Raw genomic sequence first — 26,044 nt, 5'->3', positions numbered from 1 at the left:
CCAGTCTGGTTCTGGTCTGCATGATTGTGTGAAAAAAGGGTAATAGATACAACCAATTACTTACACACACTTACACTCCCATGAACACATGTATTGATCCAGCTACACTCCTCAGTAAGGAAAACGTTTACTGCTAGCTGGTTTTCACCGTAACCCAGAGAATCTTGTGAGAGAATGTTAGGGGCTGGATGACTGTCAGTCACTGTTGGTTGTCCAGTTTGCACGGAGAAAGTAATGTAGAGGGATAACCACGCTCAAACTGATGGTAAACAGAATACGGAGGAGTAAGCCACCTCCAGCTGTCCAGCATCCCGTCCTCTTTCCATCAAGCCTCCTGTGTCTCTCAATCCCTCTCTTTCAGACTAACACTACCTGTAGTACACAGCGATCATCACACTTCTCCACCTCTCTACTGTATGTGCCCATGCCCACTACCAATCACAGCCTCGTTCCTCTCCCTTTCCATTTCCTCCCACTCAGACTTTCATTCCAATACACGTAGACACACATTTACACAGGGACTTTCTCTCTCAGACTCTTTCCCAGACGGGAATAGCCCCGTATTGTATAAGTGAGGGTTTCATTCTAAGGTCACCCCTGTTCCCATTTCTGCCTGGCAGGAGATTGACTGGAGCGCCATGCTCCCACTAATAACACCATTCTCTGATCAACCAACCCCTGAGGCATTCCTATTGCATGAGTCCCTCACCGCCATCCCACATCACACACAAGGACGGAAGAGCTGTGCGTCTGTGGGCGCGTGAGTGTGTGTGAGTCTCTGTGTGCAAATGTGACCACTCTCTCCAACTCTCTATTTACCCGTGCCCACTACCAGCATTATCCTAACTTCTCTCCTTTTCCATATCCTCCCTCTCCTTCTTTCCTTTTTTTAATCCAGTTCCTTTTCAGCCCCTTGCTAATTGAATTGCATATTGCACAGGGATTCGTGTAGTGTCTATGCATTTCCACATCTTTGTCCATGTGACAGAGCATAGAACTAGTTATATAAAACTCCCATCCAAGACATAGTATTCGTCACAGATGGTGGATTTATATATTCCCAGTAAGAATGCTGGTGGTCGCCCAATCTACTCCCCCCTCTGGTATTCAGTGATAGCATTTAGTATTTGATTAGGATCCCCGTTAGGTGTTGCCAAGGCAGCAGCTACTATTCCTGGGGTACAAACAGAAGTAAAACATATCGTCATATACAAACTTTTGCATCATACACATGTATGGGGCGGAGGGTAGACTAATGGTTAGAGCGATGGGCCAGTAACCAAAAGGTTGCTAGATCGAATCCCCCGAGCTGACAAGGTAGAAATCTGTCGTTCTGTCCCTGAACAAGGCAGTTAACCCACTGTTCCTACGCCGTCATTGTAAATAAGAATTTGTTCTTAAAACTACTTCCGGATTGGTGGGTTCGGATATTCTGATATTGACAGAAAGCTTGAATTCTTGTTAATCTAACTCCACTGTCCAATTTACAGTAGCAATTACGGTGAAAGAATACTATGCCTTTGTTTGAGGAGAGTGCACAGTTTTGAAGATGAAAAGTTATTAATAAACAAATTAGGCACATTTGGGCAGTCTTGACACAAAATTTTGAACAGAAATGCAATGGTTCAATGGATCAGTCTAAACTTTTGTGCATACACTGCTGCCATCTAGTGGCCAAAATCTAAATTGCCCCTGGGCTGGAATAATACATTATGGCCTTTCTCTTGCATTTCAAAGATGATGGTACAAAAAAAAACAGTTGTTTTTTCTTTGTATTATCTTTTACCAGATCTAATGTGTTATATTCTCCTACATTCCTTTCACATTTCCACAAACTTCAAAGTGTTTCCTTTCTGATGGTCCCAAGAAAATGCATATCCTTGCTTCAGGGCCTGAGCTACAGGCAGTTAGATTTGCGTATGTCATTTTAGGCGAAAATTGACAAAAGGGTTAAGAGTTAACTGACTTGCCTAGTTAAATAAAGGTTAAATAAAAATAAAAATAAATAAAATACACATATTGCTAGTTTGAGTTACCTGAGGTAGGAGAGAGTTCCCTGTAGTCATGGCTCTGTATAGTACTGTGCATTCCCTAGCCTCTGTTCTGGACCCCTGGTAGCATCTATGTATGGGTGTCTGAGCTGTGTGTTAACTGATTGTACAGACAGTTTGGTACTTTTAATATGTCAAAACCTCTCACAAAGACCAGTAGTGATGCAGTCAATCTCCCCTCTACTTTGAGCCAGGATAGATTGCCATTCATGTTATTGATGTACCTGTAGGCTTACAATGAAGAGCTGGTGAATATGAGTGGCAATGTAGTCCACTAGCATCCTCGGTAATCTTCCATTGAAGTTGTCAGAACCAGCTGGTTTGTCATTATAGACAGACAGCAATACTTTTTTCACCTCTTCCACACTCACTTTACAGAACTCCAAATTACAATGCTTGTCTTTCATTATTTGGTCAGTTAAGCATGAATATGAAAGCTCAGAGTTTGTTGTTGGCATGTGATGCATAAGTTTGCTAATCTTGCCATTTAAAAGGTCATTAAAGTTGTTGGCAATATCAAAAGGTTTTGTGATGAATGAGCCATCTGATTCAATGAAGGATGAAGCTAAGTTTGCCTTTTGGCCAACATTTCATTGAAGGTACTCCACATTTTGTACAATCATCGTTTATAAAATGTACCTTTGTTTTCGTAGTACAATTTCTTATTATTTTTTTTGTGGTTTAGTCACATAATTTGTCTTTTTACAGTACGTTTGCCAGTCGGCTGTACAGCCTGATTTATTTGCCATTCCTTTTGCCTCGTCCCTCTCAACCATACAAATTCTCAATCCCCCATCAATCCACGGGGAATTAGCATTTCTAACAGTCCGTTTCTTAATGGGTGTATGCTTATCAGTAACCGGAGTTTTAAAAAGGAAAAGCTGAAATGAAGAAAGAAAGAAAAAACATCTTTAGCTTTATCACGTGATCTCTGCTTCGGCCCCTAAATGACTAACTCAGTGGACATGCTGTGGAGGTTAGTTATCTATGGTGGCATGATACCAGATCATCACGGTGGCATGATACCAGATCATCATGGTGGCATGATACCAGATCATCATGGTGGCATGATACCAGATCATCATGGTGGCATGATACCAGATCATCATGGTGGCATGATACCAGATCATCATGGTGGCATGATACCAGATCATCATGGTGGCTTGACAACTATACTGTCTCTCTTCCTTTTTCAGCTCTACTGGCCAGCAAGTCCAGACCGGGTCCAAGAGTGTTTGATGGCTGGAAAGGACCGGGAGGTGAGTGGTTACCGATATAGACACACACACACACACAAATACACACACACACACACACTCCTAACTTCAATCCCCATCTACAGTTGGAGTGTGCTAATTTCCTGCGAGTGCTGCAGCCCTACAACCAGACCCACCTGTATGTGTGTGGAACAGGAGCCTTCAACCCTCGCTGTGCCTTCATCCCTACCGCCGTCTTCCTCAAGGTAAAGCCACACACACACACACACACACACACACACACACACACACACACACACACACACACACACACACACACACACACACACACACACACACACACACCCGGGGGTCCCCCAGGAATATATTGAGGAAAACGGATGCCTATCTCAAGCTTTCTCTCTCTGTCCTTCTACATCTGTCCTATAGCAATACATCCTATATCTGTGTGTTCTGTCTGACTAAAGGCCTCGCTGTCTGCCCCTATAGCTGCGCTATCTGTTGCTACACCTACTATGTGTACTGTACTGTGTACCCCTATACCCCAATGCCTGCCTATCCTATGCCTCCGCGTGTTTGCCCCACGTCTCAACGATTCTTAGCTAAACTCCCGTGCTCTTCCTCTCTCTCTTTCTTCTTTCACTTTCTCACACACTGCCTTCAGGTCCCCTTGTGTGCTGGTGTCTGTGTTTCTGGGAGAAGGTGCGAAACCCATGAAAGGGGCTTAGACTCCGGAGCAAGGACACGAGGGGACGCGATGCTTTGAGAGGCCAGCGGCGCTGCCTCCCTCACATTGCATTTCACAAATTTTTCACCCAAATATTTACAGAGATTACTGCCTCCTTAATGCACAAGTCTGGGAGAGTTTTACAGTTGTACTGTTCATGAGTTATGTGCAGGGGCGGACTGGGACCAAAATTCGTCCCCTGGCATTTCGAACACACCGGACCATTTAATTTTTTTTCTTGACGCCCCCATTATTAGCCAGATAATGATAATTTTACATTTAAAAAAACAAGACAGACATGGCCACTGGCTAAACATTGACAAGCCCATCTGGCATTTGCCCGTAATGCCAGATGGCCAGTCAGCCCCTGGTCATGTGGCAGTAGTGTGTGTCCATGCGTGAGTGAGTGCATGTGTGTGCATGTGTGTAGAGTGTTTAAATTGTGTCTATTCAATTCTGTTTCTTTGGCAGTCGGAGCGACAAACTCTATCATTTGGACAGACTGAATGCGGGAAAGGAAAGTGTCCATATGATCCGCACCAGAGAACTGCCTCGGCCATTATTGGTAAGATCACACACAGTATGTCTGTGAACAAATGTCTTGTGTGTGAGTGAGTTCACACTAATACGAAGACCTGTTTGATGTCCTTATAGGTGTACGTCGATAATGACGTGTTTGTGCTTTTTCCATGGGTGCGCCTATATAGTATGTTGGATAATGTGTTTTTCTGTATCCGTGTCCAGATGGGGAGCTGTATGCTGGGATCTCATCTGACTTCATGAGTCGAGACTCTGCCTTCTTCCGCAGCCTGGGCAGTCGTCATGTGATCCGCACCGAGCAGTACGATTCCTCCTGGCTGCAGGGTAAGGAAGTGTATAAATGAAACAATAAAAACTCAATCATTTATCTTTGTTCTCTCTTTCACTCTTTCACTCATTTCCTCTCATTCTCTCTAATTTGTAAACATATTTTTCACACTCTCTCTCTCTACTTCTCTCCCTCTCTATCTAAATTGTAAAATCTCTCTTCTCTCTCACTCTCTGTCAGATGCCCAGTTTGTTAAGGTGGCCTGGATGGCGGAGACTGATAACCCAGAGGATGATAAGGTGTACGTGTTCTTCACTGAGCGCGCTCAGGAGGCAGAGGGGGCTGCTGGGAAGGTGCTGTACTCCAGAGTGGCGCGTGTTTGCAAGGTAAGGATCTCTACGTGCCTGTGTGTACTGGTACCGATGTACGGGTGTGTGTGTGTGTGTGTGTGTGTGTGTGTGTGTGTGTGTGTGTGTGTGTGTTTACGTAAAACTGGCACGTGCACTTGTGTGTTTGTCGACGTGCTTGTATATGTGTGTTTGTTTACCTTCTTACTATCACGGTTTCTGTCTGTCGATAGTGACATCTATTCTAATCATTGCGTGTACAGAATGACATCGGGGGCCAGCGGAGTCTGGTGAACAAGTGGAGCACCTTCCAGAAGGCACGTATCGTGTGCTCTATCCCTGGACCCGACGGGATACAGACTCACTTTGACCAACTACGTGAGTATGAACTATCAACTTTACCCCGCTCTTACTGACCAGTGACCACACACACATGACCATAAGCACACTGACCATAATCATCAAATTGACCAAGTGAAACACAAACAATCGTACTGATGTTCAACAGACATACCATAGGTTAATGGTGTTGAATCTCAATAAGACAGCAGTGGAGGAGGGAGTGGATATTGTATAGACTGTATTGGCTCTACAGCAGCTACAGTGCCCTCAGAATGTATTCACACCACTTGACTTTTTCCACATTTTGGTGTGTTGCAGCCTGGTTAAAACATTTATTCAATTGACATTTTGTGCCACTGATCTACACACAATACCCCATAATATCAAAGTGGAATTTTGTTAGTGTATTTTTTAATTTTTTTTTTATGAATTAAAAATGGTAAGCTGAAATGTCTTCAGTCAATAAGTATTCAAACGCTTTGTTGTGGAAAGCCTAAATAAGTTCAGGAGTAAAAATGTGCTTAACAAATCGCATAATAAGTTGCATGGACTCATTCCGTGTTCAATAATAGTGGTTCAAATGATTTTGTAAGGTCTACCTCATCTCTGTACCCCACACATACAATTATCTGTAAGGTCCCTCAATCGAGTAGTGGATTTCAAGCACAGATACAACCACAAAGACCAGGGAGGTTTTTCAATGCCTCGCAAAGGACACCACTGATAGGTGGATGTGTACAAATAAAAGCAGACGCAGAATATATTCCTTTGAGCGTGGTGAAGTTATTAATTGGGCTTTGGATGGTGTATCAATACACTCAGTCAGTACAAAGAGACAGGCATCCTTCGACTCCTTCCTAATTCAGTTGCCAAAGAGGAAGGAAACAGCTCAGGTATTTCACCATGAGGCCAATGGTGATTTTAAAACAGTTACTGACTTTAATGGTTGTGATATGAGAAAACTGACGATGGATCAACAACATTGTAGTTACTCCAGCATGTGCAGAATAGAAATATAACAAAACATGCTTCCTGTTTGCAACAAGGCAAACAGGAAGCAGTCAAATGACCTAGTTGCCTCATGGGTTGAATGTTATTAAAATGTTTCATAATTTCATAATTAATAAACAAGCTGCTGAAAATCCGGTGCTTCTATGTCAAACGGTTTTGTTATATTTCAGTCTTCTGTGATGTATGTAAAGTGTAACATTGGGATTCAAATTCTAACTTAATACATTACAACTTGATATCTGACATGGTGAAGGTGTCTTCTATTTTTAAGCCCATAACCATGTGTGTGAGGTGTATACTTTTGTTTCAAAATAGATTTGTTTAAGACTACCAATAAACACTCTGTGTGACCCTGATTTAGCCCACTGCAGTAAAAGGTTATTACGTAATACTGCAAAAAATTTGGCAAGGAAATGTTTTACTTTTTCGTCCTGAATAAATAGTGTTTGGTTTGGGGCAAATCCAAAACATCACTGAGTACCACTCTTCATATTGTCAATCATGGTGGTGGCTGCATCATGTTATGGGTATGCTTGTCATCGGAATAAACGGAATACAGTTATAAGCACAGGCACAAACGTAGAGGAAAATCTGGTTCAGTCTGCTTTCCAACAAACACTAGAAGACAAATTCACCTTTCAGCAGGACAATAACCTAAAACACAAGGACAAATCTATACTGGAGTTGCTTACTGAGACGACATTGAATGCTCCCGAGTTGCCTTGTTACCGTTTTGACTTAAATCGACTTGAAAATCTATAGCAAGACTTGAAAATGGCTGTCTAACAATGATCAACAATTTTAAAAAGTATAATGGGAAAATATTGTACAATCCAGGTGTGCAAAGTTCTTAGGATACTTACCCAAAAAGACTCACAGCTGCAATCGCCACAAAAGGTGGTTCTACAAAGTATTGACTCAGGCAGGGGTGTGAATACTTTTGTATTCCGCATTTCATTTTCAATAAATGTGCTAAAATGTATAAAAACATGTTTTCACTTTGTCATTATGGGGTATTGTATGTAGATGGGTGAGAAAAAAATTGATTTAATCCGTTATTGAATTCAGGCTGTAACACAACGTAGCGTGGAATAAGTCAAGCGGTATCAATGCATTCTGAGGGCACTGTATATAGAAGTGAAGAGTCTATGTTTGGCCTACAGAAAGCTTAGTGTTTTTGATCACGCAGCCAGCATAACTCCACTCCACCCTGGCTTGTGGTATTCCACTCTGTTACCACGGTGACCAGCAGCCCTGTCCCTTTACCCTGCTCTGCCTTTGTAATACTTCAGCACTAGTCGCCCTGGCAACGACTATGAAGTCTCTATTAGAGAGTTTTTTCAAGTCTGTGTGTGTCTGTGTGTGTCTGTGTGTCTGTGTGAGTGTACATGTGTATCTATGCTTGTGCATGCACTCCCTCATCGCTAGTTTTATAGGCCATAGAGTATCAGTCAGTGATGTGATCGGTAGTTGGCCTTGCCAGAAGCGAGACCGAGAGACAGGACCGTTCGCTTATCACATCTGTTTCTGTAAACACAACCAGCCAGTAAAATAAACAACACCCCCCCCCGGGGTTATACTGAGGCATAGTGAACCACACACATCATAACACATACACACACACACACACACACACACACACACACACACACACACACACACACACACACACACACACACACACACACACACACACACACACACACACACACACAAACACAAACACACAAACATACACACAAACATCACACACAGACAACTCCCTGTCCAACCCGTCTCACCCAGGACAGTGAGTAGGAAGATGAACATAAACATCCCCACACAACAACCTGCCCCGGGACACGTTGCAACTGAAAAGATCCCATCAGCCCAAGAATGCCGCCGGTGTTGTGTTTACGGCGCGCTCCGTCGGCCAGAAACACTACGAATCGCATGAGCGCCTTGTTCGGGTCCGGGTCCCTCATGTTGAAGGAGCCAGGCTGTTATCGATGCCGGAACTTCTACAAGAATATTTGGGTGTCAACTTTAACAAGAGCCACTATCCTGGCAGGTCATCAGTGTTTGTACAGGTGAAAGGGATTGTTTACAGTCTGGAGCACTCAACCATCAGTACTTATTAAATACATTAGTTTCTAATCCTCCTACAGTCAGAATAAAGTGTTACCAACTGTAGTCTTTGATTGAAAGCTTATGAGAGACATGGTTAGCAGTGGTGTAAGGTACTAAAGTAAATATAGTTCTACTTAAGTACTTTTGGGGGGTATCTGTACTTTACTATTTATATTTTTGACAGCTTTTACTTTTACTCCACTACATTTCTAAAGAAAATAATGTACTTTTTATTCCGTACAGTTTCGTGACACCCAAAAGTACTCGTTACATTTTGAATGCTTAGCAGGACAGGAAAATGGTCCAATTCACGCACTTATCAAGAGAGCATCTCTGGTCATCCCCACTACCTCTGATCTGGTGGACTCACTAAACTCAAATGCTTAGTGTTGGGAGTGTGCCCCTAGCTATCCGTAAACAAATAAATCAAGAAAATCGTGCCGTCTGGTTTGCTTAATATAAGGAATGTGAAAGGATTTATACTTTTACTTTGACTTTTGATACTTAAGTGTATTTTAGCAATTACATTTACTTTTGATACTTAAGTATATTTCAAACCAAATTCTTTGACTTTTACTGAAGTTGTATTTTACTGCGTGACTTTCACTTTTACTTGAGTCATTTTCTATTAACTTATCTTTCTTTACTGTTACTCAAGTATAACAATTTGATACTTTTTCCACCACTGCTTGTTAGGGAAGCTCTTGTTAGGGAAGCTCTTGTTAGGGAAGCTCTCAGAGTATCGGAGTATAATTTTTTTTTAAGTGTTTTAATAGATCTACATATAGATATCTAAAATGTCTTTTGAATGTGTTCATCAGTTGGAAACATTTGAAGGGCGTATCTGGCCAGAAGCCCATAAACAGACGTATAAAGCCAGGAGAGAAGGAATTCACTGGCGTGTTACTGTGCTGTTATTCAGGACAGTCATACCATCAGTTTGGACCAACTGGTTGACCACAAAGTTTAGGTTAGACCACTCAGGTCCCGAAGCAGAGGACAACAAAGTCTTGAGGAGTTTGGGGTTTATAGATTTCAATGATTTAGAGGAAGTTGGTGTGTGTATATGTGTGTGTGTCACTGTGTGTGTGCGCACGTGTGGGCGCCCACATCCTAGTCCCTAGATGGCCTAGCTCGGATGAGGGAATAGGAGGGGTGGAGAGTTGAGGAGAAGGGTATTTTCTAGGATAAGGCTGGGGAAGATAGGGGCTAGAGCTGGAGGGGTGTGGGCAAGACAAGGATATCTCCCACCAGGGGAACATATCTCTTTGTTTAGAGAAACTGACACAAGTAGAGCCCTCGGGAGAGAAAATGAGACACAGAGAGAGAGAAAGAACGAGAGGGTTGGGAGGACAAAGTGAAAGACAAAGAAATGTATTGGAAGAGAGACTTCAAAAGCTGGATTTGAGAGATAAACGGAAGATGATCGTTCAGACAGAGAGAGAGAGAAAGAGAGAGAAAGTAGGATGAAGATGTGTTGGATAACAAACAAAGGGAGAAGTATAATGTAGGAGAAAGTTAATGCATTCTAGGCAGGGTTTGAGAGAGAGAGAGAGAGAGAGAGAGAGAGAGAGAGCGAGAGAGAGGTGCCTCTGCAGCATGGTGTACCCAGAGTCCTCTGCTGTGTGTTGTGCCCTGGGCTATGCGGCGGCATTTGTGTGTGTGCTGCAGTGTGTGTATGCGTGCAACGTTGTGTGTGTGCAGTGATGTACAGTACCAGTCAAGTTTGGACACACCTACTCATTCAAGGGTTTTTCTTTATTTGACTATTTTCTACAGTGTAGAATAATAGTGAAGACATTAAAACTATGAAATAACACATATGTAATCATGTAGTAACTAAAAAAAGTGTTTTATAGTTGAGATTTTTTCAAAGTAGCCATCCTTTGCCTTGGTGACTGCTTTCCACACTCTTGGCATTCTCTTGTGTGTGTGTGGAGGAATGTGAGAGTAATAATACCCTTTTCTGTGTCCCACACCTCAAATACAAGCCCACCATACATACTGTGTGTGTGTGTGTGCTTTGCGTTTGTCCGTTCATGTGTTAATGTGCATGTGCGTTCCTGCGCGCGTGTCTATGCGTGTGTTTGTGTATCGCGTGTACTGTGTGTAGACTGTGCGCGTGTACATATCCACGTCTTGTTTGTGTACATGTACACGTGTCATGTATTTGGTCAGTAGTTGATCTGTGTCGTGGGGAAGGGATAGAGGACAGTGTGGGGGCCTTAGGGGACAGACAGGCAGAGAGGCCTGGCTGCGTGGCAGGGGAGGGCTGATACATGAGGATTGGTCATGGAGGATCAGCTCGTCTCCAGCTCTCACACTGAGATGGGATATTACTGCCTGGGATTCATTAGACTGGCCCACTCAGCCGTACCATCACACCAAACGCCATTAGGAACACACACACACACACACGCGCACATGGGAACACACTTGAACACACACACATACTCACTCTAACGCACATGAATGCTGGCCCGCACGCACACACACACACGCGCACACACACACACACACACACACACACACACACACACACACACACACACACACACACACACACACACACACACACACACACACACACACACACACACACTCAGTGATGGAAGAAGTAATCATAACTAATTATCATACTTGAGTAAAAGTAAAGATACCTTAAAGACATGCTCTGGAACTTTGGCGCCTATATTGTAAAACCACGTTTTTAGGATCTGAACACATTTCATTTTAATTTCATTTAACTAGGCAAGTCAGTTAAGAACAAATTCCTATTTACAATGACGGCCTACCCCGGATGACGCTGGGCCAGTTGTGTGCTGCCCTATGGGACTCCCGATCACGGCCAGATGTGATACAGCCTGGATTCAAACCAGGGACTATAGTGACGCCTCTTGCACTGAGATGAAGTGCCTTAGACCGCTGCGCCACTCGGGAGCCCATAACTAAACACTTTTCTGCATTTAGAATTTCAATAAAAACACGTCACAGTGTGAACATGTTTTTGAACACATGAACCCTAAAGTCGATGTCCGCGCCCCCGCGTAAATCGAATTAGCATAATACACAAATCCCCATCAAAACCCATCTGTTTAAACTAGAGAGATCAGTTTTTTTTGCATGGGCTGCGTCTCAATCCACCACATCCACCAATGGCAGCCTTCCGCATTTGTAGTGGAAGGTGGCCGAGCTACAGCGTTCGGCGTTTGTCAGACCATGAGACATCCCGAAAATTGGTCTTTTCACCAGCACATCTGTAGCATCCGAACAGTTATCGCTACACACTAATATGACCCCTCTATGGAAAGGTGAGACTCTCACGAACAAGTACATTTTGGTTTCGCTCTAGGACTCCCACAAGCCTCACAAGACTCGTCTGAAGGAAGCCCAGTACCAGTTTGCCCGGTACCAGTTTAATTAATGATTGATCACTTTATAGGGAAGTAGTTGAGTGCCCAAAAGGTTTTGTTAAATATGGGTAAAAAATAAATTAAATCATTTCCTGGTCTTTCTTATCTCTCAGATAGAGGACAGCCATTTTAAGTCAAACTTCCTTTTGATTTATTTTTGGACTATTTGTTTTTCCGTGTTTGGATCTGTTATTCAATGCATTTCTATGCACTAAAAGCAGTAAGACCAAATTCAATGTTTCCTCAAATAAATGTTTTAATATATTGTTTTGATACCTGAAGGGGTCCTTAAATTAAAAAATCAAATAGTTAAATGATCATTGGTATGACCATCTTATAATAATTTGATATGTTAGTTTACTAAAACCCCCCGGCTTAGACACTAAACACTGGTGGTGGGGTTTTAACACTGTCGGGTGTAGAGCCGTATTTGCATATTTTCAAGCATGCCTTTAGAGTGAATGTGAGCGATACCAACCCTGGCTGTGTTTGTTAGTGACGGAGACAGGCATGTTGCATTCAGTAACTTCTGTTCCAAATCATTCACCAAGTGGCTATCTAAGTGAATGTGTTTCAATTAAAAGTAAATCCTTTATGACCACATATTATACATTTCTTAAGGCCTTCAGTTATGGCCTAGTTATCCTCGACATTGTGGTCTGATAATCCTGGCACATTGGCCCATCAGACGTGCAAGTCACAACACACTGGTTTGCGAAGTGTTTAGTAAATCCTATCGGAATCCAGGAGAATATCCAACAATTGGAATATTTTATCACCCACAACCGCCACTCAGAATGACTGCTCGGTGAAAGATTGAACAAACTAAAGTACCTAAACCATCTAAACTGGAAGTAAAAGTATCTGGTTTTAAATGTACTTAAGTACAGTGGTGGAGAAAGTATTCAATTGTCATACTTGTAAAAAAGGAAAAGGAAATGCTATGCATGAAATTCCTTATATTAAACAAACCAGACAGAACCATTTCCTTTTTCTATTGACCTTTTGGAGGTCAGGGAAAATGTATGGGAGTATAGAGTTTATCTTTTCTTTAGGAATGTAGTGGAATAAAATGAAAAAGTTGTTAAAAAAAAAAAGTAAAATACAGATACCCCAAAAAACGACTTATGTAATACTTTAAAATATTTGCACATAAGTACACCACTGCGGGCACGCACACACACACACACACAAACACTTAAACACATACACACAAACACACACACACAGATACACACATGCACGCATAGAGAGAGATAACTCACACAATCCTACCACAGTCTCAAACTCTGTTATGTCACTTATTTACTGAAAATCAGCCCTATAAACAGTTTGACCAAAGTCTATTACCTAAGTCATGTGTCCCATCTCTTCTCCTTCCAGAGGACATCTTTATCCTCCATGATGGAAAGGACAAGAAGAACCCTCTGATCTACGGCCTCTTCACCACATCTAGGTAAGCCAGCCTCCGGCACACAGCTCACCACAACCCCACTGTCATTGGAATAGTCATTTGTTTCCCATGGCTGATGTTATGTAAGTCTTATGTAGCTGTTATAAGGCATTTAGGAATGCATACATGAGGGGTCCCCAGACTAAGGTAAAGTATTACCAGATATTTAGCATTGTTTGTGTATCCCAGAGCTGCCACTGAGGGATTCACTGATGTAAAGCAGTTGTGAGACCGTGACAATGACGCACAAACGCTTTAAATCGTTACTTTTGTATGGGGCGGCATATTTTTGTTGTCCGTTGTGTTGAGTTGTACAGTGTTTTATTGTGACAGTAGTTTGTGTTCGGTTTGGCTGCATGGCGAGTGATTAGTGGCTTGAGTAATACATGCTGTGGGTTAGGAGAGAGGGAGAAAGTGTGCGTGTGCGTGCAGACGTGCATGTGTATGTGTGTTTGCAGAGGCCGTCATGCCCATAGGGGGCACCAGGCCACGTGCCTCCTCAGGTTTGTCCTGTTTTTAAATTCAGATGTTAAATGAATGACTAAACTTCATTTTTAAGCCCACGTTTAATCATCAGTATTTATATATAAAGATCTGTCAGCCGTATTTTGCAGAGGTGGCACACTGACAGGACCAAGCAAAGAGTACCCTGGTTCCGTCCAAGGTGCACAGCGGAGCAAAGATATGCTAAGCAGGACGTTAGATACTCTAGTGCGTGCAGACAGTATCGTCAGTGGAGGAGGAGAGAGAGTGTCGAGTGACACGTACATAATTAGGTTTTAGCTTCCGTTTATGGGCAGGTGTCATAAACTTCGTCGTCTGAAGAGGAGAAATCATCGGACCAATATGCAACGGGTATATTGCTCATCTTCGTATTTATTGAAGGCAAACACACTTAAACAAACATAACGACGATAACAGTCCAGTAAGGTGCACAGACTAAACCGGAAACAACCACCCACTGTAAGGGCCGTCTGAGGAAGTGGACCAAAATGCGGCGGAGTTAGTGTTCAACATGATTTAATTAAACGGAACACTATGCAATTTACAAAAACAAGAAAACTGACAGCCAACACAGTCCTGTCAGGTGCAACCACTGTGACAAGAACAATTACCCACGAAACACAAAGGAAACGTAGGCAACTTATGTGTGACTCCCAATCAACCACAACCCTCTACAGCTGTGCCTGATTGGAAGTCACACGGCCAAAATCAACGAAACAATAAAAAAAACACACTACCTTCTGCCACGTCCTGACCCAACTACACCCTCTACTGGTCAGGACGTGACAGTACCCCCCCCACAAAGGTGCATACCCCGAAATGCACCTACACAAAACACAGGGGAAAAAAAGAAAAAAAAAACCGAAAGAAATATAAAAAATAATCCCCTAAACAAAAAGGGAGGGAAGGGAGGGTGGCTGTGCTACACCTTCCCTCCCCCAACCCACCTATCCTGGAGGTGGCTCAGGTGCGGGACGTAAACCTCGCTCCACCTTCGGCGTCGTCCACTTTGGTGGCGCCGATAGCTGCGCCGGGCAGACGGGCCACTCGGCTGACCCTGGCAGACGGACCACTCGGGCTGGGCCGGAGGACAGGCGGGCCACTCGGGCTGGGCCGGAGGACAGGCGGGCCACTCGGGCTGGGCCGGAGGACAGGCGGGCCACTCGGGCTGGGCCAGAGGACAGGCGGGCCACTCGGGCAGATCCGGCACGGCGGGCCACTCGGGCAGATCCGGCACGGCGGGCCACTCGGGCAGATCCGGCACGGCGGGCCACTCTGGCAGATCCGGCTCAGGATTCACCAGGCTGGGGAGACATGAAGGGGGCCTGGCTCTGGGCGCAGGCCCTGGACTCACCAGTCTGGGAAGACCCGCTGGAGGCCTGGTTTGAGGAGGTGGCACAGGAGAGACCAGGGTGGAGAGACCCACTGGAGGACTGGTCCGTGGAGGAGGCATGGGCTTGACCAGGATAGGGAGACCCACTGGAGGACTGGTCCGTGGAGGAGACACGGGCTTGACCAGGATAGGGAGACCCACTGGAGGACTGGTCTGTGGAGGAGGCACGGGCTTGACCAGGATAGGGAGACCCACTGGAGGACTGGTCCGTGGAGGAGGCACGGGCTTGACCAGGATGGGAAGACATGCAGGAGGCCTGGTTCTGGGCGTAGGCACAGGACGTGCAGGGCTGGGAAGACATGCAGGAGGCCTGTTTCTGGGCGCAGGCACAGTCTTTACCAGACAACCAGCACGCACCTCAGGACGAGTATGGAGAGCTGCCTCAGGTGACATCATTCCCACGACACGCTCATTAGGGCAAATGCCGTACTTTATGCACCACACTAGCAGCTCTCTCATCTCTCTCTCCTTTAATTTACCCATTAACTCTGTCACAGTCTCTGCCTCGTATCCCTCGCTCACCTCCAATGTCATCCCGACTGGCTCTGGTTCCGACCTCGGTTCCACCGACTGTCCCGTGTGCCCCCCCAAAGAAATTTATTGGGGCTGCCTCTCGTGCTCGTTGCGCTCTCTCTCCTCTCTCTCGTTGCGCTCTCGCCGCTTCAATCTCCCACTGCGGGAGGCGATAATCCCCAGCCTGAGTCCATGGTCCCTCTCCGTCCAGGATTTGTTCCCAAGTCCATTGGTCCATCACGCTGTACTCCTGCTGCTCCTTCCTCCTCCACCGCTTGGTCCTGGTTTGGTGGGTAATTCTGTAAGGGCCGTCTGAGGAAGTGGACCAAAATGCGGCGGAGTTAGTGTTCAACATGATTTAATTAAACGGAACACTATGCAATTTACAAAAACAAGAAAACTGACAGCCAACACAGTCCTGTCAGGTGCAACGACTGTGACAAGAACAATTACCCACGAAACAAAGGAAACATAGGCAACTTATGTGTGACTCCCAATCAACCACAACCCTCTACAGCTGTGCCTGATTGGAAGTCACACGGCCAAAATCAACGAAACAATAAAAAACACACACTCCCTTCTGCCACCTCCTGACCCAACTACACCCTCTACTGGTCAGGACGTGACACCCACAAACACAAGTGAAAACGAACACACTAAATATGGCCTCCAATTAGAGACAACAAGCACCAGCTGCCTCTAATTGGAGGTCATTGAAAAAACACAACATAGAAAGAGAAACCTAGAATAAACATAGAAATAGAAAATATAGAACATACATCAAAACCCCGAAACACACAAAACAAACACCCCCTGCCACGCCCTGACCAAACTACAATAACAAATAACCTTTTACTGGTCAGGACGTGACAGCAGGACTCACTTGAACGTATGTTTGTAAATTAATTTGATCAATCTATGTAGCGTATTGATTTGCTCTTGATGAAGAAATAAAACAAAAATGTTATGTTGTTTCTATGTAACACTAGCCACCTAGCAATTTTATGAAATTGGCTTTAGCTAGCTACCAAGCCGTTTCAGGCTATCAATCAAGTTAGAAGTAGTGTCTCTAACTATCTTATCTGGCATGCCTGCTGGCAAGGTTATTAGACTTAAGAAAATACAAACATTTGTTTAATTACTGGGTTATGATACTACAGTGCCTTCAGAAAGTATTCACATCGCTTAACTTTTTTAAATTTAAAATGAGATTTTGTGTCAATGGCTTACACACAATACCCCATAATGTCAAAGTGAAATTATGTTGTTCGAAATTTGTACAAATTAATAGAAAAATGAGACGCAGAAATGTCTTGAAGTCAATAAGTATTCAACCCCTTTGTTATGGCAAGCCTAAATAAATTCAGGTGTAAAAATATGCTTAACGGGTCATGTAATAAGTTGAGCCGCACACTCTAGGAGCACAGATGCAATAATTTAATAACCTAATATCCAACGTTTCGACAGACAAGCTGTCTTCAAGTGTTCTACTCCGATTGAATATCCCTTTGAGCATTGTGAAGTTATTAATTACACTTTGGATGGTGTATCAATACACCCACTCACTACAAAGATACAGGCGTCCTTCCTTAGTTGAGAGGAAGGAAACCGCTCAGGGAGGCCAGGCCAATGGTGACTTTAAAACAGTTACAGGGTTTAATGGCTGTGATAGGAGAAAACTGAGGATGGATCAACAACATTGTAGTTACACTACAATACTAACCTAAATGACAGAGGGAAAAGAAGGAAGCCCCCAAACAGAATAAGAATATTCCAAAACATGCAACCTGTTTGCTATACGGCACTAAAGTAAAACTGCAAAATATGTGGTAAAGAAATTATCTTTATGCCCTAAATGCAAAGCCTTATGTTTGGGGCAAATACAACACAGCACATCACTGAGTACCACTCTTCATATTTTCAAGAATTGTGGTGCCTGCATACTGTTATGGGTATGTTTGTCATCGGCAAGGACAAGGGAGTTTTTAGGGATAAAAATAAATGGAATAGAGCTAAGCACAGGCAATATTTTGGAAAGAAAATCTGGTTCAGGGTGTTTTCCAACAGACACTGGGAGACAAATTCACCTTTCAGCAGGACAATAACCTAAAACACAAAGCCAAGTATACACTGGAGTTGCTTACCAAGACGACATAGAATGTTTCTCAGTGGCATAGTTAGAGTTTTGACTTAAATCTTTTGACTTAAATCTAAAATCTATGGCAAGACTTGAAAATGGTTGTCAATGATCAACAACCAAATTGACAGTTTAAAGCTGATTCTAACATGTATTGACTCAGGGGTGTGAATACTTACAGCTGAAGTCGGAAGTTTACATACACCTTATTCAAATTTACAATTCCTGACATTTAATCCTAGTAAAAATTCCCTGTCTTAGGTAATTTAGGATCACCACTTTATTTTAAGAATGTGAAATGTCAGAATAATAGTAGAGAGAATGATTTATTTCAGCTTTTATTTCTTTCATCACATTCCCAGTGAGTCAGAAGTACACTCAATTAGTATTTGGTAGCATTGGCTTTCAATTGTTTAACTTGGGTTAAACGTTTCGGGTAGCCTTCCACAAGCTTCCCACAATAAGTTGGGTGAATTTTATCCCATTCCTCCTGACAGAGCTGGTGTAACTGAGTCAGGTTTGTAGGCCTCCTTGCTCGCACACGCTTTTTCAGTTCTGCCCACAAATGTTCTATAGGATGGAGGTCAGGGCTTTGTGATAGCCACTCCAATACCTTGACTTTGTTGTCCTTAAGCCATTTTGCCACAACTTTGGAACTATGCTTGGGGTCATTGTCGATTTGGAAGACCCATTTTCAACCAAGATTTAACTTCCTGACTGATGTCTTGAGATGTTGCTTCAATATATCCACATCATTTTCTTTCCTCATGATGCCATGTATTTTGTGAAGTGCACCAGTCCCTCCTGCAGCAAAGCACCCCCACAACATGAGGCTCCCACCCCCGTGCTTCATGGTTGGGATGGTGTTCCTCGGCTTACAAACCTCCCCCTTTTTCCTCCAAACATAACGATGGTCATTATGGCCAAACAGTTCTATTTTTGTTTCATCAGACCAGAGGACATTTCTCCAAAAAGTACGATCTTTGTCCCCATGTGCAGTTGCAAACCGTAGTCTGGCTTTTTTTGGTGGTTTTGGAGCAGTGGCTTCTTCCTTGCTGAGCGGCCTTTCAGATTATGTTGCTATCTTAGACACCCCTTGCCCGATTTTGGGGGGGGGTGTGCTGCGTAATTGTGTGTGTGTGTGTGTGTGTGTGTGTGTGACAAAGAGAGAGAGATAGACAAAGAGAGAGAGAAAGTGGATTGTCTGCAATGGCACATTCTCTCTGGGTTGTGTGATTAGTGTGGAGGTTCAGAGAGGTTCTGGGAATAGCCCAGTAAACCAGGCTCTGGTAGCATGTGGGCTAAGGGCCATGTGGTGGAGATGGCTCTGGGGTTGACCGTATCTGGGAGGGGTTTCACTTGTAAAATATGCATTTAGAAATCTGCAATCATGGAATCTGTGACACTATATTTCACTGCGGATGGTAGTATGATTGATGGTGGTATGGGAGCATCCTTATCCTGATGATAATCATTGGCTTCAGTGAAGACTGATCTGATCCAGAATCAGGGTTGAGACACGCAAGCTTTGACACACACCTCATCAGTATACTGATGCACAGCATATTGGCCGGTGTTACCTACTGTTGATTTTTCTGTGTAACATTTCTTGTGTTGATTCAGGTTTTAAATGACCTATGGAAGTGTTAAATGAACACTAACTGGTGTAAAATAAGCCCAGTGTTGGTGTTAATAACCAGTGTTAACCCAAAGCCAAGCCCAAAATTATCATATTTCGCCGCATGCTCTATAGCTGGTTCATTTTTTTGTAATTGTTTGTTTCAATATCTATGTTTTTGCATCTACATTGATTGATTAATTCATATTATGGCATTCAATATAAATAACGTACATTTTTCATAAGATAGTCCAATCTGTAACTTGGATTTATTGCACCCGTTACTGAAATGGTTGTTCCAGTTTAGATGATTTAGGTAGTCTCATATCTTAGTCTTCACAACCTGGCAGTCATTGTGAATGCAGGTTGCTGATGAATAACAATGCTAATTGTTGGATATAGCCTCTCTGACTTGATTCCAATAGGAATTACACATCACTTTGCAAGCCAGCATAATGTGACTTGTAGGCGGCCTGTAAACCAGGAGTTTTAGGCCACTGTATTAGGGTAAAACTGGGCCCTCAAAATAAGACCTTTTGAAATATGTATTGTATTGTCTTAAATAAGAAAACATTTATTAAAACAGATTCGCTTAGGATCTCACATGGTGAAGGCCACAGAACAGAAAGTGTCACTAACAAATACAGTCATGGGTGGTAACTCTACAATTCACTCGAAAGGCACACTGGGAAATATGCAAATAAGGCTTTACACTAAGTACTGTGTTAATTTGACACTGAAAAGTGTGGACCCTAATAGACACTGGACCAGTGTTAAATGTAACACTCTCAGTGTTGATTTAACACTAGATCATTTGCTTGTGTGACATACAGACAGTACTGTCTGTCGTAACAGATGATAGCAGACACATAACAGACTGGCTGTGTGAGTTTTACTGTGTTTTACAGTAGATTGACAGGCAATAACCTTCTCTTCCCCACAGTGACATTCTGAATGGCTCAGCGGTGTGTGTGTACCGCATGCAGGACGTGGTCCGGGCATACAAAGGAAACTTCTACCACAAGGAGGGACCACAGTACAAGTGGGCCGAGTACACAGGAAAGATCCCCTACCCAAGACCTGGCACAGTAAGTTCCCTTCTAATGAGTTCATTCCCCGTCCATCATTACTCACCATATTCTGATTCATCATGTAATACTAAATGTACTGAGGACGAGGTTCTCTGCCAATAAAAGGAATGCAAGCACTGTCTTTGACCCAACTCTAGCTCAACAACAACTCTAGTACAATGGGCCAACTATTTTCTTCTCAACCTTAACTGAAACCCAACATTAACCATATTATGTCCAACTCCATCCATGTCTTTGAATGCTTGATGCCAATACAACTCTCTCTCTCTCTCCCTCCAGTGTCCCAGCAGCACATACGGTAGCTACAGCTCTACCCGGGAGTACCCCGATGACGTCATCTTCTTCAGCCGTACCCACCCTCTGCTGCAGGAGGCGGTGCTTCCACTGGGAGGGCGCCCCTTGTTGGTCAGGGTGGGAGTGCACTACAAGTTGAGCCGACTGCTGGTGGAACGAGTAGAGGCAGTGGATGGACAGTATGACGTCCTGTTCATCGGCACAGGTGTGTGCGTGTGCGGGAAGAGGTTTTGCTTGTGTGTGTGCGTGTGTGTGTTTGAGTACATTACAAGCAGGAGTGTCCTCTGTGTTGCAGACTCAGGCCAGGTGCTGAAGTCTATCCACCTCCCTAAAGAACACGGTGTCCCTCAGGAGGTCACCCTGGAGCAGCTGCAGGTTTTCCAGGTACAACGCTGTAACCTTATGTAAAAAACAAAAAGGATTCAAAAGTATCTGTTGTGTCTTCTGTCCTCGGTTTTACTCTAACATATTTTCCCCTCTCCCCCCACAGCACAAGTCACCTGTCACTACCATGACACTGTCCAAGAAAAAGGTAATAATGACACACCCCCCCCCCACACACACACACACAGTCATCTCTCCACCTTATATCGACAAGGAGAGCTTCATCACCCAGTTGCTATGGTAACCGCCGAGGATGAGGCCCGGCTCACACTGAGATAGGGAATCTACATACACACCAGTAAACATGCTCTGTAGCAGCCAGTCTCAGTCTTATGTGAACGTTAAAAGTGTGAATCAGCGACGGCATGAATTCCTGACACAACCGATGGTTGTGGCTGCTGCTCTCTGAGCCACATTGGAATGATCTGAATGTCTTTCTTCTCTGTGTTCTTTGTGCGTGCGTGCGTGCGTGCGTGCGTGCGTGGCTACAGCAGTGGCTGTTTGTGGGTTCTGCAGAGGGTGTGGCCCAGTTGGCTCTGTTCCAGTGTGAGTTGTACGGCCAGGCCTGCGCTGAGTGCTGCCTGGCCAGAGATCCCTACTGCACCTGGGATGGACACGCCTGCAGCCCCTTCATGCCCATCGCACGCAGGTGGACCCGCTCAGCACACACTTAACCCATTTATGAGCCAACACATAAATTGTATAGCTAGCACTTCCCACAGTTATATTACTAAACATGACGTTATAAACTAAACACGGAGTTTATATGGAGTGAAAATTAAAGTTATGTTCTTTTTAAGTCTATGACATGCCAGCTTACGTTCATATACCCAGTACTCACTCATCCAACACATGTAGCTATAAGCCTGCCCTACTCATATCCACATAGGCATGTGAACATGAATACTCACATTTAGTACATACTCTTATCTAACATGTCTTTTTTGGATTTCTTCTCTCTGAAGGAGGAATGCTCGTCAGGTTGGTGACGAGGAGGATCCTCTGACCCAGTGTGTCATACAAGGAGGTGAGGAGGGACTGTCAAGAGTCGCCCTCTCACAGACGTACACTAGCTTAGGTTTCTATATACACTGAGTACACCAAACAGGAACACCTTCCTAATACTCCCCCCCCCTTGCCCTCGGAACAGCCTTAATTCGTCGGGGCAGGGACTACAAGGCGTCGAAAGCATTCCACAGGGATGCTGGCCCATGTTGACTTCAATGCTTCCCACAGTTGTGTCAAGTTGGCTGGATGTTTTTTGGGGGGTGGACCATTCTTGATACACACAGGAAACTGTTGAGCGTGAAAAACCCAACAGCTTTGCAGTTCTTGAAAGAAACCGGTGCGCCTGGCACCTACTACCACACCCCGTTCAAAGGCACTTATTTTGTCTAATCCCATTCACCCTATGAATGGCCGACATACACAATCCATGTCTCAATTGTCTCGAGGCTTAAAAATCCTTCTTTAACCTGTCTCCTCCCCTTCATCTACACTGACTGAAGTGGCTATAACAAGTGACATCAATAAGGGATCATAGCTTTCACCTGGATTCACCTGGTCAGTCTATGTCATGGAAAGAGCATGTTTTGTATACTCAGTGTATAGTAGACATTGTGACATTTTTCTCTGTCTCTATTCAGCCGGTCTGCAGGTGAAAGCAGAACAGAGGATGATGATGGTTGCAGAGGGTAACAGCACATACCTGGAGTGCCTGCCCAAATCCAGACATGCAGCCGTGACCTGGTACAAACAGGCAGGAGAGAACAGCCCTGAGCTGAATCAGGTGCATACTGACACACAGGCAATTACACGCGTGCACACACACATATGCACACATCCACACACAGGTCTAAGAACTCACACTCCTCTCTGTGTTGCAGTTGCAGTCAGGAGAGCAGCTGGTGGTGACAGAGAGAGGTGTTCTGATCAGTCGGGCCGAGACGGGTCACGCTGGTGTGTACCACTGTCAACTGGAGGAGCACGGCTTCCACTGGACCGCCGTCACTGTGCATCTGAGTGTGTGGAGCCCCTCCCGTGCCCTCTCCTGGTCCACCAGCAATCGCAACCCCAACTCCAGCCCAGACGCCTCCCAACCCTGGTACCAGGACGTCATGGCCCTCATCCACCCCAGCAGCCTGGAGCAGCACTGTCAGAGGCTGGGCTTCCGACGACGACGCAACCGCGACCAGGATCAGACCAAGGACAGTGACCACAAGACAGGGGACGGCCACAGGGGCGAGAGGCACAAACATGGAGGCCGAGGAGGAGGTGGAAGAGGAGGCGGGAGGAAGAGCAGGAGCAAACCCAAGCAGAGGTCTCCACGAAGCTCTTAGATGCTCCACTGCGTACAATGTGCTTTCTCCTGACTTACGCTCTCAAAACACTGTCTCACTCTCACAAACACACACATACACATTTACAAAAACTCATATTCATGTAGAATGGGGACATAGGAGGCTCAGTGTGGGCTGGACTCAGAAGTGTGAATGTGGTTGCGTAGCGTGTTGGATGAAGGATGTACAGCATGTCCAAGAGACTGGTAAAGAATATATTAAGGCGTGAAGAGGACCTGGAAGAATGTGGTGTCTCATAAAACAGGAAAAAAAGGCCCTGAAGGTGAAGCTATCTGTCCTAATGAAAGACAGAGAGGGAGTCAAAAGGACACAAGCATGTGAGAGAGACTTAAGTGTCTTCGAGGTAAAAAAAATGTGTGATTTGTCTTTGATGTAAAAAAAAAAAAAAAATTGCTACATTTTCCTTATTTAACTTTGTGTGTCATATTTATTTCTGTTTTGAATCAAACGGTTAGTTTCAGTAGTTGTATGAGGTCAGTTGTATTTAGTAAAAGCTCTGTGGTGTTCATTAGGCTTTCAACTCAAGCTTGACTCCTCACAACTGGCCTCATTGATGCCGGGTGTGTTTGACATTAGCGCACAGAGAAATGAAAAGGGGAAACTCAGAGTCAAACCAGCAAATCTGCCAAAATTAAATGCAGCAAAGCTAAAGCACTTTTAATGCTGTAGAAAAATAAACGTTCGTCTCGAGCTCTGGAGCAGCTGCATAAAAGCAGAGAGGCTTTTTAAATGTGGCCAGACTTCTTTTACCACATAAAAGACGAAACCAATACTGAGCAAGGTCCTCGTTAGTGTGTGTGTGTGTGTGTTTTATTCCCTACCATAAAGTATGATGGAATCCATAAAGAAAGTATTTTAAAATGAAACATGTAATGTTTATGCTTTCCTCAAAGACCTTGTTCAGATCCTCCCTTCATTCATTATATGCGCTTTTTTATTTCACTCTGTAGCCTATATTTACATCTCTGTGCCAATATTTCTTTGCAAATGGAAATAAAATGTTTTCAATTGATCTCTCCCAAGTTAAGGAGACACACAGTGTAGATACACAATTTTGCCAGTATGTTTTCTTACTTTCCCTTTTTTGTGGTATAGGAAGCTTGTCCATCGTCAATAAGACGCACACATGGATACGCACACCCACACTAACACAGCGTGTGGAAACATGATAGATCTGGAAGATGTAATCCATCGTCAACAACCCAGATTTCCTCATTCAATATCTTCCAATTCAAAAATAATTCATTCGACGTTAGCCTGCGGGGGGGAAAAAAACGCAAACATGAATGAGTATATAGAAACAATGAAATAGCCAAGTGGTTCTGACTAACAGGATATCCCGTCGGGTCTGAACTGAAAAAAAGGAAACCGCACATAAAAACATGCTCAGTGCATTGTGCCGTTGGGATGGAGGGAGAGGTGGTTATGTTCAGGCGGGATCTCAATCACCATGGTTCAGATGTGGCTGAACGTCCTCTTCGTCACGTTTGCCTTCTGTAAGCTGCTCTCTCCGGAGTAGCACAGAAACATAACACGCTTCAGAGCCTTCAGGTCTCCTCACGTCCAACTAGGACTTCATCTAAAGGGTAGTGAGATAGCGTTTAAACATATGGTATGTATATTGTTGTGTGTTTGTCTAGGTACTGGTGTCCTCTAAACAAATAAACAAATGAACGTACAATTTACAATGTTGGCTGTTGGCTCAGTATTTGAACACAAGTATTGTGACACTATAGAAAACAAAATACTTTTTTTGTGAGAAGAATTACCTCAGTCCTTGGGCCCTACGAGATAGTGCTTGTAGCTTAAGGTTCTAGCTGTGCAGACAGATATCCCCAGGGATAGTCTGCATATCTGCTATGTTTCTCCCATCTTGAACATCACAAGATTGTAGCAGAGAGGGGCATGGGTGGGGCTCTCACAGCACAGCTGACACACTCTTGGCCATGTGGCAAAAAGCTCTGTGACATCAGAAGTGAAGGGCAATGGTCTTTGTCTCCCTCTGTGGGGAAGAGAGATAAGTACATGGAGAAACAGGTGCAGCCACTGAAGCAAAGCTCATAAGGGACAGATCAAAATTGACTGAGGGCTGGTTCAACTCAAAATAAATAATGCTCCCCCCCCCTAGCATCACTACTCTGGACGGTTCTAACCTAGAATATGTGGACAACTACAAATACCTTGGTGTCTGGCTAGACTGTAAACTCTCCTTCCAGACTCATATCAAACATCTCCAATCCAAAATCAAATCTAGAATCGGCCTTCTATTGCG

At 44.0% G+C, this 26,044-nt stretch overlaps 1 protein-coding gene across 2 annotated transcripts in view; it reads left to right on the top strand.

The window, feature by feature from the left end:
• The window catches only part of sema3h (sema domain, immunoglobulin domain (Ig), short basic domain, secreted, (semaphorin) 3H), a 33,189-nt gene extending 7,729 nt beyond the window's left edge, over positions 1-25,460 (top strand). Inside the window, exons 3-17 of one of the 2 annotated variants that reach the window (XM_045695986.1) lie at positions 3,248-3,310; positions 3,394-3,513; positions 4,467-4,560; positions 4,740-4,859; positions 5,044-5,189; positions 5,414-5,528; positions 13,409-13,481; positions 20,587-20,731; positions 21,014-21,233; positions 21,324-21,412; positions 21,519-21,560; positions 21,907-22,061; positions 22,378-22,439; positions 23,059-23,201; positions 23,299-25,460. In XM_045695986.1, the coding sequence (XP_045551942.1) occupies positions 3,248-3,310; positions 3,394-3,513; positions 4,467-4,560; positions 4,740-4,859; positions 5,044-5,189; positions 5,414-5,528; positions 13,409-13,481; positions 20,587-20,731; positions 21,014-21,233; positions 21,324-21,412; positions 21,519-21,560; positions 21,907-22,061; positions 22,378-22,439; positions 23,059-23,201; positions 23,299-23,751 (2,040 nt within the window). In that variant the 3' untranslated portion in view covers positions 23,752-25,460. Of the gene's footprint in view, positions 1-3,247; positions 3,311-3,393; positions 3,514-4,466; positions 4,561-4,739; positions 4,860-5,043; positions 5,190-5,413; positions 5,529-13,408; positions 13,482-20,586; positions 20,732-21,013; positions 21,234-21,323; positions 21,413-21,518; positions 21,561-21,903; positions 22,062-22,377; positions 22,440-23,058; positions 23,202-23,298 lie in introns of both variants that reach the window. The other variant, XM_014146347.2, reaches the window with a different exon arrangement.
• The last annotated feature ends 584 nt before the right edge of the window (positions 25,461-26,044 follow it).

This window comes from Salmo salar, chromosome ssa15, assembly GCF_905237065.1.
Source record: "Salmo salar chromosome ssa15, Ssal_v3.1, whole genome shotgun sequence".
NCBI classification, from domain to species: Eukaryota; Metazoa; Chordata; class Actinopteri; order Salmoniformes; family Salmonidae; genus Salmo; species Salmo salar.
Note: the sequence above shows the minus strand (reverse complement) of the source record. Positions and strands in the feature narration are given on the sequence as shown.